This window comes from Anabrus simplex, chromosome 3 (genome assembly GCF_040414725.1).
Source record: "Anabrus simplex isolate iqAnaSimp1 chromosome 3, ASM4041472v1, whole genome shotgun sequence".
Classification (NCBI taxonomy): Eukaryota; Metazoa; Arthropoda; class Insecta; order Orthoptera; family Tettigoniidae; genus Anabrus; species Anabrus simplex.
The window spans coordinates 6,243,561-6,259,588 of record NC_090267.1 but is presented as its reverse complement, the minus strand read 5'-3'; the positions used below and the strand labels follow the sequence as shown (position 1 = coordinate 6,259,588).

The 16,028-nt window shown below is 40.6% G+C and overlaps 1 protein-coding gene across 1 annotated transcript in view; it reads right to left on the bottom strand.

Annotated features, from left to right (window-relative positions):
• Nucleotides 1-16,028, bottom strand: part of LOC136865918 (uncharacterized) — a 180,802-nt gene that overhangs the window by 12,561 nt on the left and 152,213 nt on the right. Inside the window, exon 6 of the mRNA XM_068226543.1 lies at nucleotides 3,627-3,790. Coding sequence (XP_068082644.1) covers nucleotides 3,627-3,790 — 164 coding nt within the window. The remainder of the gene's footprint in view (nucleotides 1-3,626; nucleotides 3,791-16,028) is intronic.

Below are 16,028 nucleotides of genomic sequence, written 5' to 3'. Positions count from 1 at the left end.
CTTCACAGTATGAAGGTAAACCGGAATGTTTTGGAGAGATAACATTGTTTAGAGCGAAATGCTAGCTAGGAGTGGTTAACAATCCTCCAAAAGTAGGGTATTTGACTGACCTTGAGACATAAATACTAAACCTTCTGCCAGACTAAGAACACGTTATTGCAATGGGAGACTTCAACACAAATTTATTAGACAGTATCGCAGCTTCAACTCGACAGTTTCGTAATATTTTCGATGCATGTAACATGACAAATTTACCCCTCAGACCAACCCACCACACTAATTGCAGTCACACCCTTCTCGATCTAATAATAACAAATAATTCAGCGAACCCAACGGAAGTGAACCACCAGATTTATAAAACAATGCGTAATAAAACGACCTCCGAAATTCGAAGCGCTAGACTACGTTACGCCCATAATTTGATTAGACCTGGCGTACACCCTTCGACGATGTGGAAATCTATGAAATATTTTGGCATCAATACCCAGAAATCTGACGTAGAACCAAAAGTTAACGTAGATGAATTAAACTATCATTTCATCTCGCCAACGGGAATTAATCCGGTCGTGAATGAGGAAACAATTAATACGTATGATAATTGGCCACCGCCACACAGAGATAAATTTTATTTCAATCACGTCACATCGCAAAGAGTGATTGACTCAATAAAATGCATCAAGACCAAGGCTAGGGGCAGAGATAATGTAGGCCACGAAATACTCAAAAAATTCTCCACCATATCATTTATCCATTGGTGAATATCGTTAATTATTTACTGCAACAGGGACTAATCCGGAAACATGGAAAGTGGTCATAGTTCGACTGCCTCCAAAAATACGACTGGCAAAGGACGTCAGTGACTATCGGCCGATTAGCATCTTATGCATATTGTCGAAAGCTTTAGAATTCATAGTTCACAAGCAGATTACCAGCTATCTTACTCAACACAATCTTCTCGACATCCACCAGTCCGGCTTTAGACCGAGACACAGCACTTGCAGTGCATTAACACATGTGATGGATGACATAAGGCAAGCTATGGACAACAAACAACTGACAGTTCTACCGTTATTGGACTTTAGTAATGCTTTCCGACACTGTTGACAGGGACATGCTTATATCCAAATTAAGAAGTGTAAATTTATCCGCAAGTACAATCCAGTGGATCAGTTCCTATCTCACCGGCCGCCGGCAGTGTGTACTTAATAGCAACAATGAATATTCAAATTGGCGTACGGTTGACGTAGGAATACAACAAGGATCTGTATTGGGCCCCTATTTTTCTCTATGTATATAAATGGCATAGCTTCCGGATTAAAACATTGTAAATCCACTTACACGCAGATGACTTGCAGTATATACACAGCAAACCTGAAAACCTACACTCAAACACTTCACCTGAATGAAGACTTGATGACCATAGATATATGGGCCAAAAATCATGGATTAAAATTAAATCCATCAAAATCCCTGTCAATAATTATTGATTACCCTACATTACTTTGCAAACTCAATTGAACAGCATTACCTCAGTTGTCCATGAGTGGTATTCCCATACAGTACAGCCAAATGTGAGAAATGTTGGTGTAATATTTGACGAACATCTGTCCTGGTCTGCCCAAACTATATCTGTGTGTAGAAAAATATATGGAACGATACACTGTCTCAGTAAATTCAAATTCACTTTCCCATTTAAACTAAAGAAAATTCTTGTGAAATCACTCGCATCACCTCATTTTGATTGTGATATAGTTTACAACTACCTAGGATTAGACTGGGGAAGGAAATTACAGTGTGCATAGAATGCTTTTGTAAGATTTGTCTGTGGACTTCGTTACGCTGACCATTTCACACCGTCTTCCACACAGCTCGGGTTGCTTCGCCTGCAAGAAAGACGCACACTTCGTATTCATTGCTTTTTGCATAAAATTTTTAAAACTTTTCTACCAGCCTATCTCCGGGATCGCATCAAGCTCCTCTCCACAGACCATACCATAAATACCCGCTCCAGCACCAAGTGTTTATCTCTTCCCGCTCACAGAACACAAATCTGCACGAAATCATTCACCGTTACTGCAGCCCGACAATGGAATCTCTTACCAGTGGACGTCAGAAGAATGTCCAGCAGCATAGCTTTCAAACATGCCTGTGTCGAAATACTAGGTAAACATGCATGAATCATCATATTATGACGCAAACACCTCCTCCTACCGCATCTTCATTATTATTTCCCTCTTCCTTTCACAGATATTCTACTTTCTTTAACTCTTCTTCTTCTCCTTCTAACTAATTCCTCTCTTCAATTCTCATTGAATGCGATATTTTGGTGTACTGTAGAAATGTACTCATTTTCTGATCTTCCTTTTAGGTAGTAGCCTATTTTAATGTACTCTATGTACGATGTGTATTATATATATGATATGATTTTTCTTTTTATTGTGCTTTACTTTCATTACTACCATTACTATTTTTATTGTTAACATTATCCTATTATGATCATCAATAGTTATTATTAAGTGTTCTAGGTTAAGACTGGTTATGTGTGAGAAAGGGAGCATATCACTAACTTTGACAGAATAGATAAAATATATTATTATTACTATTGTTATTATACCACATTGATCACAAATGTTTGGACTGTCTAGTGTGAACGAACATGTGTGTTGAAGATAAGATTTTCGAATAGCCCTTTTGCCACATTCCTGACAGGAGTGAAGTTGCTCTCTAGTATAAACTAGCATGTGTTCACTGAGCGTGCCCTTTTCACTAAACACATTATGACATTCAAAACAACAGTGAGGGCGATCCCACTAGATTGGTGCAAGTGATTTCGAAGAACACTTTATTTCAGAGCAGCTGTAAGCACATTGATCACAGGAGTGATGACGCTCACCCGTATCAACATTTTTTTACTACCAGCTTTACATCGCACCGACTCATATAGGTCTTATGGCGACGATGGGATAGGAAAGGCCTAGGAGTTGCAAGGTAGCGGCCGTGGCCTGGTTTGAAAATAAGAAACCACGGAAAACATTCTCGGTGCCAACAGTGTCATTCGAACCCACAAACATCCCTGATGCAAGCTCACAGCAATTACACTCTGACATCACGGCCATCTTGCCCGCTATGAACGAGCAAGTGTTTTCGAAGATTAGACTTATGAGCAAACCTTCTACCACATTTATCACACTTGTAAGGACACTCCCCAGTATGAGAGAGCACGTGCGTTCGAAGGTTAGATTTTCGATTAAACCCTCTGCCGCATTGTTGACACCTATGGCGTCGCTCACCAGTGTGAGATAACATATGTTCATTAAGCATTCCTTTTACACGAAAGGTTTTACCACAATCCTTACAACAGTGAGGACGCTCGCCGCTATGTATGAGCATGTGATTTCGTAGGACAGCTTTTTGAGTGCAGCTGTAACCACATTGGTCACAAAAATGCGTACGCTCTCCTGTATGAGCGAGAAGGTGTCTCCGAATAGCAGACGTTTGAGTAAAGATTTTACCACATCGATCACACATGTGTAGACGCTCTCCAGTATGAACGAAATGGTGTTTTCGAAGATCAGATTTTCGAGAAAACTTCCTACCACATTGACCACAACAAACTTCCTGTTTACCAATCGGATCTCTTGGCCCTTCCACAGAGTGAGAGAACACGTGCAGTTTGAGTTCATTCTGAGGTGGTAAAATGGCCATGTGCTTACTTACACTTTTAATTATCTTGCAGCTATTATCAAATGTGTCCACTGGACCTCTGGATAATAAAGCAAGGTTCTCAAAACTAGAATACAGAAAAACAAAACTGATTAAGTTTTCTGAGTAAGTAACAGAATCAAATATAGAATCGAGAAAGAAACTCAATATAAGAACCAAAATTTTTCTCTTCAACACACTCAATATAAGAACCAAAATTTCTCTCTTCAACACACTCAATATAAGAACCAAAATTTTTCTCTTCACAGTACAAACCCATAATCTAAAAAGGCTTCCAACACAGTGGGTAGCCAGACGGACACAAAAATGATTTGACTTGCAAGGACTCAGCCCAATACTGTACAAAGCTATGATATTTCACTACGGTGAGCATTTAGTTAAAGCCTAATGGAAAATCTGACACTCCATAGTGTAACAAGATCGGCGGGGTAATAGTTGAGTAAACAGTCGAATGGTAACATCTATTCAAAATTTTTATCTAGTTTCTTATTCTACACAGACATACTGAGAACACAGCACTCACAGAACAGGACACACATTCACAAGTTATACCCGCGAGCACACTCTTTTTCTCTTTGTTCACCATACACAGTATTCAAATAGCGGCCTTACACTTCACAGTTCCTGTGTGTAAAAACAGTCTTACATACCAATACAACATAGTCTTCGTTCTACAAGGCCCCACATCGCACAGCTGCACTGTTTTGCAATCGCCGTCAATCCACGCTGTAGCACGCCAATCCAACACTTCTCAGCACTGTACTCAGCTAGACTTTCCGTAAGTGATCGCTGCCAATCACTCACTGGTGAGTTGCAAAATAAACCGGCACGCGGTCATCCGCTTCTGTATATAAGGAGAGCAAATGTTCCAGAATGGTCCGGTAGCTTGATAAGTGTAGGAAAGTCTCGAGATAGAAGGCTCCAAGGCTCCAGTTTCGGCGCTCTCGTAATTTACTTGCCAAGTTCATGTTGTTACTCTAAGGGGGAAAGGGGTCTGGTCTCGCAAGACATAGGTTCATGAATGGTGCGGTCTAAGAGGGCGATGGCAGATGACGTCATGAGCCAGCATAAATTTGTCAAATTAGCCTAATGGTCGCTATAACCATTAGAATATATGGCCAAACTTGAAAAATAAGGAACGCTCTTGAATAAGGTTCATAGTGGCAAATCCTGAAGAGTCCCGGCATTCACACCTAGTAAATAACCTTTAAGTGAACAACGGCGCAGATAACATCAACACCGGGAGTATCCGTTCTCCCGTCACATACGGTGGTGTATTCTAGCCTTCAAATTCCGGGAAGCCTAAAGACAACGTACAGAGAAAGTCCGAGTTCTCAAATATCATCAACGCATTATTTATATACACCACAAACTTTTGGACAGTAAAGACCAGTAAGCTCACCTTTAGCCATCTGCGCCTCAATAAATGCTTATAAATTGAATATTTCGTAATTAAAGGTTTTTATTATAACCTAACGACCTGCTAAAATAAATACGATAGTGAGATTTTATTTATCTTTTATAATATTGCCCGCGACATATACGTCTGGCTAGGCATTGCATTAAGAAAAAGGTTCTACTAAACAATATAAAGTTATACACTCAAATTTGATCACGAAAATAAAATCAATGGTCCATTATCAGCGAGTAAGATACGAGATAAAGCACTCTACACATAATCCGATGTCACATTTAGTACAAACAGTTCGCGGCAACACGACGCGTCCTTGTCTGCGGCACGGAAGACACTGGTTGGTTCCTACCATCACATCTCACACCTTCCATGATTCTGCCACTTCCTATGGCCACTTGCGTTCGACCAGGTGCTTTAGGGAACATTTGGGCTGAGAGTCAGGTAATAACTGCCAATCCCGTATCTGAACGGTAGCTGCAATACATCAAACCCAAACGTTCTGTGCAGAATAAATACATCCAACATCCGACATTTCCTACCCCTGATATTTATCCTATGTATGGCAGCATTCTCACCCATTCTGTCAGTTCCGTAAATTCTTTTCATATAGGCCTAGTAGAAGTGGGAAGGGCACAGCGTTTTTGTTCACTTGTCTCGGATAACGCGGCACAAGGAAGCATTTATCATTATTACTGTTCCTGGGATTCCCTGGAACGCAGAGGTGAAAGGTGTGGCCATGAATTGGTGCATATACGAAACACGGAAGATTAATTTAAAACTTTAAAATCCGAGTTATATTTCTTATTCCCCTTCTCTTCTCTTCTTTTCAAATTTTACAATTTGCTAAGCAAATAACAAAATCAGGCACAAAATCTAGTTCGAGAGCTTGTGTAACAATAGTAGAATAATCCGATAAAGACACATTAAGGTCCCTAATTACTAATTGTACACGAGCACTACTGCTTCGTTCAACAAACAGTCAGGCAGACGGATCTCCAATTTTACATCACTAGGAAGAGCGTGTTTGCTCTACAAAATTTACACTTTAGGAGACTTTTGTCTAAAATTCTCCACTTTCAGGCCTATCACGGGACAAAGCTACATTTAACAAAACAACAAAATTCACTGCCTTATCGGCTCAACAGTCCGCTTTGCTTTAAAATGAGATGAATACAGTTGACTGTAACAGCGGTAAGCAGTACCCAATGTACGTGGCCTTTGGTAAAAACAAAGTTAAAGTTACACGTCGAAATTCAAACACTTGCATTCCTTGAAATTCACATGAAAATAAGTTACTTAAAGACCTATGTGGGCTTATGGAGCGACGTTACAGATGCTAAGGTGACTAGATGGAGAGGAAGTGTACAAAATTAAGAGATAGATTTAAAGGTTACAAAATAACAGTCTCCTCAATATCAAGTTGGGAGGGAATACAAGGGGGTTCCTCACTGTTTATTCCCTTAGTCCGGTTAAGTTCTTTACATTAAGAAATAAAAGTTACATTGCGAAACCTTCCCCTCGAACTAGCTTTCAAAGATTAAGCACACACTGCCATTACCTTGGGGCACAACATTCTTCTTCAGTTGTCTAGGATAACGTAGCATGGAAGATGTATTGTTATTAACAAACACATTGCAAATGGAAAGTATTTCGGTGGCAATGGCCATTTACAGTAGTGTTGTAATATCCCTTCCAGACCGTGTACCCACAACTGTGCGGGTTCGTATTTTATTTATGTCTGAGCTTATTTGACGTTTTTTGGCGCTAGACCGGACTGCAGTGCTTGTGCGGGACACGTAGCATGTACTTCAGTTGTTTTTGTTTAGTACCTGACCACCAGGAGGCAGGAAGAAGAGTTTAAAAATAAAGTTCATTAGCAATATGGCGGGAAGCAGTAATGCCTAAAGTAAGTAAGTATTTATTTATTTATTTATTTATTTATTTATTTATTGTATTCATATTAATCTAGAAGCTTTGCTGAATATCAGAATATAATCAATGAAGTGTGTAGATAGTGTAGCAAACGTAAATTGTGAACTTACAACATCGTACGTAATACCATGAGGTTTTGAATGTTGATTAGCACATATGTGCGGGCTAGGTTTCCTTATAGGCAATGCATGCGGGAGTGCTGGGTGCTGTCACAAAAAGGACTGTGAAAGCAAAACTCGTACTCTACATGAGAAATGTAATGTATAAGATTTCAATTGTTTAAAATCGTTCCACACTGTAAAAGAGAACACTTGTTCATGTACATGTGCATATTCATATGTACTGAGTTGAATTTTTTAATTTTTGCAAGTAGTGAATGAAGTCCTGACACGCACAATTGTGTGGGTTCTGTTTTTCAGGCGATAGTTCTTATTTTGTAAAATAAACTGTAAGAACATGTATTTGAGAACATTTTAGTAAGTTTTTGACGTTTTGACACCTTCAGATTTCTTTCAGGTCTGACGACAAGCTGCTGCTACCAAAAGGGCAGTAATAGCAAAACTCCTCAATGTAGAAAATGTGACGTTTACTTGTGTTTGAACGAAGATTTAATTGTTTTAAATTATTCCCCACTGCAAAATAGAACATTTGATCATGTGCATATGAATATTCACATGCATTGACGTAATTTTTCGTTTTTGTAAGTAGTGAAGTCCTGAAACGTACAATTGTGCGGGTGCTTTTCTTCAGATTTTAATTTTTATTTTGTAGAATAAATTTAAAATATATGTATTTAAGAACATTTTAGTCAGTTTTTGACGTACAAACAAAAATTTACAGCGCTAGTTTTATTTCAGGCCTGAAAGGGATAAGGTAAAGTTAACATAATTACCAACAACAACAAAACCCAAGAGTACAACAAGCAATTCTCTGGAAAGAGTATATCACAAGAACAACTACTAGATTAACATTCTAAATCCAGCAGAAAATCACAAATTCAGTGTCCGTTGTTTACAGCTTATACTTTTCAATTTACACTAGTCCTAATCATCTTCTTAAACGATTTGATAACGGAAGGTAATCTATCAGAGACTGTTGCAGGTAATTTATTCCAATTCCTTATGGTCCGGATTACGATGGAGAACTTGCCAACATCAGTATGCTGGTTTCTTTTTTTGTAAGTAGTGAAGGAAGTCCTTGTTTCAATGACGGTGAAATCCTGACATTCACCTCCCCGCGGTAGGGGGGCAACGGCTGCATATAAAAATAATATTTTATATGCATGCGGCTAACGAATGAAGGGATCTATTATCTCCCGGTATAAGGAGATCCCCTATACCAAGTGCCAACAATCTCTTTGGAAGTGGATGAGCTGGTATGGGTAAGGGCACTCTATTGTCCTGGTGACAAGAAATTGTTCCCAAAGGCGGAGAAACCAGTTTGGTCAACGGCGTTAGGATGCAGAAGGCAACGGGAAACCACTGCATTAAAGATCCTGAGAGATATTCCAATAAATCCACATGGCATGGCTGCAACGTCAAGATCGGAGCTGGCCGTGTGGATCGTCTACCTCCGTTTGGAGACGGCGGCTTAAGAAGAAGAAGAAGATCATTTCTCGATAAGTACGAGGGGGTTCCAATTTATCCCTAATACTACTCCAAGCTCTAGTTCTTCTACATTCAAGACTTTTCCAATTAATGGTATTTCTCCTATTCCCTTTTACGAAAGGCATTGCAATTATTTGTACTTTTCTAGTAAATTTACTGAACCTACCCCGTGAGTATCCCAACACGGAAACCCATATTCGAAAATCGATCTTACCAAACATTGCTAAGCTTTACTTTTGGCACTAGAATTAGTTGTCTTGAGATTCCGCGTAGTAAAACGTAACGATCTCCAAGATTTCCTAACTATATTTTCTACTAGCACTGACAAGTTTTAAGTATTTTCTAATAGTAACGCGCAAGTACTTACAACTATCAACTTCAACAACACATTCCCACCCAAGTTCGTAATCCCTCTTTCCTGTCATTTGTTTTTACTGAAACACAATTTCTTGCTTTTCCCGCAAATCGTATCTAAATCTTGCTGAAGTAATAGTTCGCCCTCCTCTGTCTTTATCTCCCGGTATATGACGCAATCATCAGCAATGAGGCGCACTTCCAATTTCATCGGATCAGTCATATCATTCATAAAAAGTATGAAAGGAATTGTCCCAATAACCACACATAACGTTTGCTGAACAAGATAGCGTGTCTCCCACACGTGACCCCTGAGACCTTCCACCGAGGAGTTCTTGTATCCAATACACCAGTCTGACGACAATGTCCGAGCGTGCTAATTTCTTAAGGCACGAGATCGAATGTCTTAGCAAAATATATTACTACTGCATCAATCCTTTGTCAAGCTTATCCGATATATCGTGACATACGGAACAGAGCTGGCTTCGACATGAGAAGTCTTCCCTAAAACCATGCTGCCCCTAAAATATCATTCCTGAAGTGTCCCATCTTAACTTCAAATAGTCTACTATTACGTGTTCCATTTGTTTGCATAAGTTTGATGTCAAACTTACCTGTCTGTGGTTATTCTAGTCACTCTTGTCACGCCCATTGTGAATAGGAACTACAATGGCCGATTTCTAATCGTCTGGAACCTTCTTATTGTACAGGGATATATTAATGATTCTTAATAAGTACGGCAGGACCGCTTCACCTTCTAGTATAAGTGCCTCTCCGGAAATAAAACGTAGCCCATAAGAAGTTTTTAGTCTGGAAAACTTTTTACGCAATAACGAAGCTTTTATTTGAAAACCATGATTAGTTTTCGGAGAATTGTCCTGAATAACTGTGCCGCCGGATGAGAAACTTTTCCGTAGTGCTTATTCAATGCTTCCGCTTAATGTGCATCTGTTGTCTCCGGTAAATCCCCTCCTATATAGAGAGAAGGAATTGATTTGTTCTCACCCTTTAATTCGTATATATTTTAAAAAAGGGTTCCAGGAGTTTAGATTTTCATTTAGGATTTCGTCAAGATATTTCTCTTCAGTCACATTTTTCCGGTATCAAATGCTTTACCAAACTTCTATACTTCGCTTTACACTCATCATTACTGTCTCATTTGTTGAACGATCTCCTTGTCTTACGTTCAAGCTTAATAATAGTCGCAGTGTAGTGCGGTGGATTTCTATTATCCCTAATTATCTTTTCGCGAACGAATTTATTCAGTCCAGTATATAAAATGGTTTTAAAATTCTCCCGAATGTCAGCTCTGCAGTCCTTGCTAGAAATGTCGAATGATATTTCGTTTCATACAGAAATTAATGAATTAAGTATTCCATCATACCGCCCAAGTCCATCCCCTTGCCCACCTTGGACCAATTATTATAGCTCAACCTCAAATAGTTTTGAAAATCTACAGAGTCTCTCCTCGCATAGCACCGATAGTCTTAGAAATTCCAACATGCCTCGTATTACAAGTTCCCCAAGAGAGATCGAGAGCCACTTCACTGGGGTCACTAATAGTAGATTAAGTGGAGAGTTCGGCGGCCTCCTTCTCCCACGTGAAATTTGAATTTTGGTGGGAGATTTGAATTTTGGCGCCAGATTTCAATTTGTAAACAAAGCCACGTGCTTTTCAACAGCAGTCATCGACAACAACGCATTGCTAACCTCGCTGCTGCCATCTCGACGGGCCTAAACCTCAGTGCTGCCTACTAAACCTCACTAGCGCCAGATTTGAATTGGCAAATAAAGCCACGTGCTTATTGACAGCTATCATCAGTAGTATAATTGGACAGGTCGGCCGCCACCGCCACCGCGGGCTCCCAGAGGCCTCCTCCACCGCCACCACAGCCAGAGGCCTCCCAGAGGCCACCTCCACCGCCACCACAGCCAGAGGCCTCCCAGATGCCTCCTCCACCACCACCACCAGAGCCAGAGGCCTCCCAGAGGTCTCCTCCACCACCCGCGGGAAATTTGAATTTGTAAACAAAGCCACGTGCTTTTTGACAGCTATCATCGACAACAACGCATCGCTAACCTCAGTACTGCCATCTTGACGGGCCTAAACCTCAGTAGTGCCAACTTAACCTAACTAGAGCGAGGTAAACAAAGCCACGTGTTTTTTGACAGCCACGTGCTTTTTGACAGACAACAACGCATCGCTAACCTCAGTACTGCCATCTTGACGGGCCTAAACCTCAGTAGTACCAACTTAACCTAACTAGCGCGAGATTTGAATAGGTAAACAAATCCACGTGCTTTTTGACAGCTGTCATCCGCCATCGTTAAACCACAGAGCACTGTGCTGCCCTCTTTATCGCAGTAGCTGCAAATTCGTCACCTGTCATTGGCAGTGCTGCCATCTTGGCGGGCCTAAACCTTAGTGCTACCAACTTAACCTCACTAGCGTGAGATAAACAAATCCACGTGCTTTTTTGACAGCTGTCATCCGCCATCTTTAATCCATTGAGCACAGTGCTGCCCTCTTTAGCTACTTACCTTTGAAATGTGGTGGCGGATAATTTGAAAAATGCTTTTTGACAGCAGCCATCTTTAATCTAGAGAGCCGTGCTGCCCTCTTTAGCTAGATACCTTTGAAATGTGGTGGGAGGCAATTCCACATGACAGCAGCCATCTTTAATCAAGAGAGCACCGTGCTGCCCTCTACGTAGTGGCGGCAATTTGAAAAATTCTACATGCTCTTGTTTGGAAACAAACTCACGCGCTTTTTTTGACAGCCGTCATCCGCCATCTTTAATCAACAGAGCACAGTGCTGCCCTCTTTAGCTAGATACCTTTGAAATGTGGTGGCGGCAAATTCCACGTGCTCTTGTTTGGAAACAGAGCCATGTGCTTATTTGACAGCTGTCATCCGCCATCTTTAATCAACAGAGCACCGTGCTGCTATCAGGCGGGCAATTTCGTCAGCTGTCATCCGCCATCTTTAATCCAAAGAACACCGTGCTGCCCTCTTTAAGGCTACTACCTTAAGCACGTAGTAGCGGGCAATTTGAAAAGTTCTGTTAGCTATCATCCGCAATCTTTAAAAAAGAGAGCAACGTGCTGCCATCTTTACCTAGATACCTTTGAAATGTTGTGGCGGCAAATTCCACGTGCTCTTGTTTGGAAACAAAGCCATGTGCTTCTTTTGACAGGTGTCATCTGCCATCTTTAATCAATAGAGCACTGTGCTGCTATCATGCGGGTAATTTCGTCAGCTGTCATCCGCCATCTTTAATCTACAGAGCGCCGTGCTGCTCTCTGTAGTAGCGAGCAATTTGAAAAGTTCTCTTAGCTGTCATACGCCATCTTTAATCAAGAGAGCACCGTGCTGTCATCTTTAACTAGATACCTTGGAAATGTGGTGGTGGATAATTTAAAAAGAAATTCTACAGCAGCCATCTCTCGACGCTAATTGCATAAGATGGTGGCTATTCATGACTCCTTAAGGGTGCTTACGCAAGATGGCTGCTATACATAGGTTTTTATGAGACGCCCTTGGGATGCTTGCACAAGATGGCAGTTATACATGACTCCTTATGAGATGCCCTAGGGATGCTTGCTCAAGATAGCGGCTGCTCTTATAGGACGGCTTAAGGGTCCTTGCAAAGATGGCTTGAGACGCCCTAAGGATGCTTGCGCAAGATGGCGCACACAAGATGGCGGCTATACACAACTCCTTATGAGACGCTTTAAGGGTGCTTGCGCAAGATGGCTGCCACTCTTATGAAGAAAGCTAGCTTAGAGGCTAACGTGTCGTGCTAGTTCGATTCATTAAATATAGGGCTTAAATGCAAAATGTTGAATATCTCGAAAACGGTGCACCGTAGAGCAAAATGGACAAAATTTTTCCGCCAAATGCCCAGGTTCGCAGTATGAGGAACAAGAAAACTATAGTCTAATGATGGGATCAACGGTTCGGTTCCTACTTAGGCCCTTTGGCATTTGCTCTGTTTTAGCTTGTATTGAAGCAAGTCTTCGTAACATGATCAGGTCTAGCTATGGTAGAGAGTATAACGTACCGTGCTGGTTCGATTCATTAAATTTGGAAGCTTAAATGCAAAATGTTAAATACCTCGAAAACGGTACATCGTAGAGCAAAACGGACAAAATTTTCCCGCCTAATACGTAGGTTCGTAGTATCAGGAACAAGAAAAAAAACATAGTCTAATGATGAGATCAACGGTTCGATTCCTACTTAAGCCATTTGGCATTGGCAGCTATCTATTTCTGCAAGATGGTGGCTGCTCTTATGAGACACAAGATGGCTTGAGACGTCCTAGGGATGCTTAGCTTAGAGGCTACTGCGCAAGATAACAGCTGCTGTTATGCATGCGGTGGAGGACAATTTGAAATTCTATGTGCTTAATCAACAGAGCACCCTCCTGCCCTCTTTAGCTGAAATGTGGTGGCGGAGAATTTGAAAATTTTTTTGACAGCTGTCATCTTTAAACAATTGCGACTATACATAGGCTGTTAAGGCCTCATCATTCTCCTCCTTCTCTACCTCCTTCTCCTCCTCCGCCTCTTATGTCAAGGCACAGCTTTATATCGAACAATTTTAAAACTGCATCGCGAAGGTAAGCGTGTGCAGCGATAACATTATTGTCCATGTTTAGACTTTCGAAACATAAGAAGAGTAGAATCAAACGCTGTACTCGATACAACATGTGATCAGAACATTGATTGATGTGTTCAGAAAACAAAATAAGTGATCAAGACTAGAATCGAACACTGTACTCGATACAACATGTGATCAGAACATTGATCGATGTGTTCAGAACACAAAATAAGTGATCAAGACTAGAATCGAACACTGTACTCAATACAACATGTGTTTAGAACATGTTAGGAGGTACCCTTGTTCTAAGAAGATCAGAATGAAACATAACAAGACTAGAATAGAACACTGTAATCGATGTTGTTAACTTCAACATGTGATCAGAACATTGACTGATGTGTTCAGAACACAAAATAAGCGATCATGACTAGAATCGAACACTGTACTCGATACAACATGTGATCAGAACATTGATCGATGTGTTCAGAACACAAAATAAGTGATCAAGACTAGAATCGAACACTGTACTTAATACAACATGTGTTTAGAACATGTTAGGGGGTACCCTTGTTCTAAGATCAGAATGAAACATAAAAGACTAGAATCGAACACTGTAATCGATGTTGTTAACTTCAACATATGATCAGAACATTGTTTGATGTGTTCAGAGCAAAAGTACAATTTTGATGATTTGCTTAGTGTAAAATCAAATCTATGGAAACACACTGTGCACATATCGCGCAGCTAACTCGCTCAGTAAGCAATATTGCAAAACTACAACTTCAATGATTTGCCTAGTGTAAAAATAAAAAACACACTGTACCCATACTGCGCAGCTAACTCGCTCGGTAAACGATATAGCAAAAGTATAACTTCAAATTATTTACCTTCCATCATTCGTCTTGTGTGAAAATCAGTCGAACGAGTTATCGCACAGACATGTAACATGAAATATCAGTTAATCTGTTGGCATGGGTTACAAGCATGTAGCTTATACGGGAAGTAAAATTAAACAGAACGCTAGTGCTATAAAAAATACTCAGCTTACATTTAAGTCCCTAGCTGTTGAACAAGTTATTACATAAATATGTAACATTAAATATCGGTTCGGAAACATATTGTTTCAATCTGTTGACATAGATTACAAGCATGTAGCTTGTGCAGGCGAGGGCTACTATGCAAAATGCTAAGCCGAAAAAAAAAATCGTGATAGGGTATGGAACCTAGGGGTTACATCTTATCAGAAGGGCAAAAAGGATGAAAGGACTCTTCCTCCTCCTTTCCGCACATTCCTTGTAGGGCTAATTGGCTAAAGGGCTAATGGGCAAAAGGGCTAATGGGCTAAAGGGCTAATGGGCTAAAGGGCTAATGGGCAAAAGGGCTAATAGGCTAAAGGGCTGATGGGCTAAAGGGCTAAAGGAGCAACAACCTCATCGATCGCTACCAGAAAGAACGCTTGTACTTTGTTAAATGTAGAAAATTAATCTTTATTGGTAAATCGTTTTATGTTCAGGACAAGGAAAGGAACCTAGGGGTTACGTCTTACCTCATAGAATCCCCGAGGTGCGATGAGTTACGTTTTTCTAACTAGTGTTTGGAACACTGAACTTTTCAAGATGGCAAGAGTGAGGTTAGCAATGTTCTGTTGTTGGATTTTAAATTCTACGCCAGAACATGCATAAGGTGGCAGCCTTGAGGTTTACCGCCGTAAAGATGGCAAGAGTGAGGTTAGCAATGTTCTGTTGTTGGATTTTAAATTCCGCGCTATAACATGCATAAGGTGGCAGCCTTGAGGTTTACCGCCGTAAAGATGGCAGCAGTGAGGTTAGCGACGCTCTATTGTCCTCCAAAGTGAGGTTAGGGTTCGTCAAGGAGACAGCTGTCAAAAAAGCACGTGGCTACGTTTACCAAACAAGAGCACGTGGCTGTGACGTCACGGTCACGAAGTATGCTGCTTCAGCATGCAAAGTTCAATGTCTACACCTACGTAGTTAACACTCTGCTATGTTCACAAGATTTTTACAGATAACTATTCTTTATGTTTTAAGTTCGTGCACATAGGTTATGTTAAGATAGCAGCACATGTACAAGCGATGGTCGCACGCTCGCGTAGAAGTTGTTTAGTGCGATAGTTGATGTATGCATTATCAAAAGGTGATATGTACACGCTTTTAAACCTTGCTATTCTTACTGCTATTATGTTCGCAAGATTTTTAAACATCGCTATTCCTTGTGCTTTAAGTTCGTGCGCATAGGTCACGCTAAAGTAGCAGCGCAAACACATGTGAACATTGTACATTCTAGTGGAATGTATTTGGTATAATAGCTGATGCATGCAAAATCGATAGGTGATGTGTACACGCTTTGAACTTGGCTATTCTTTGTGCTTTAAGTT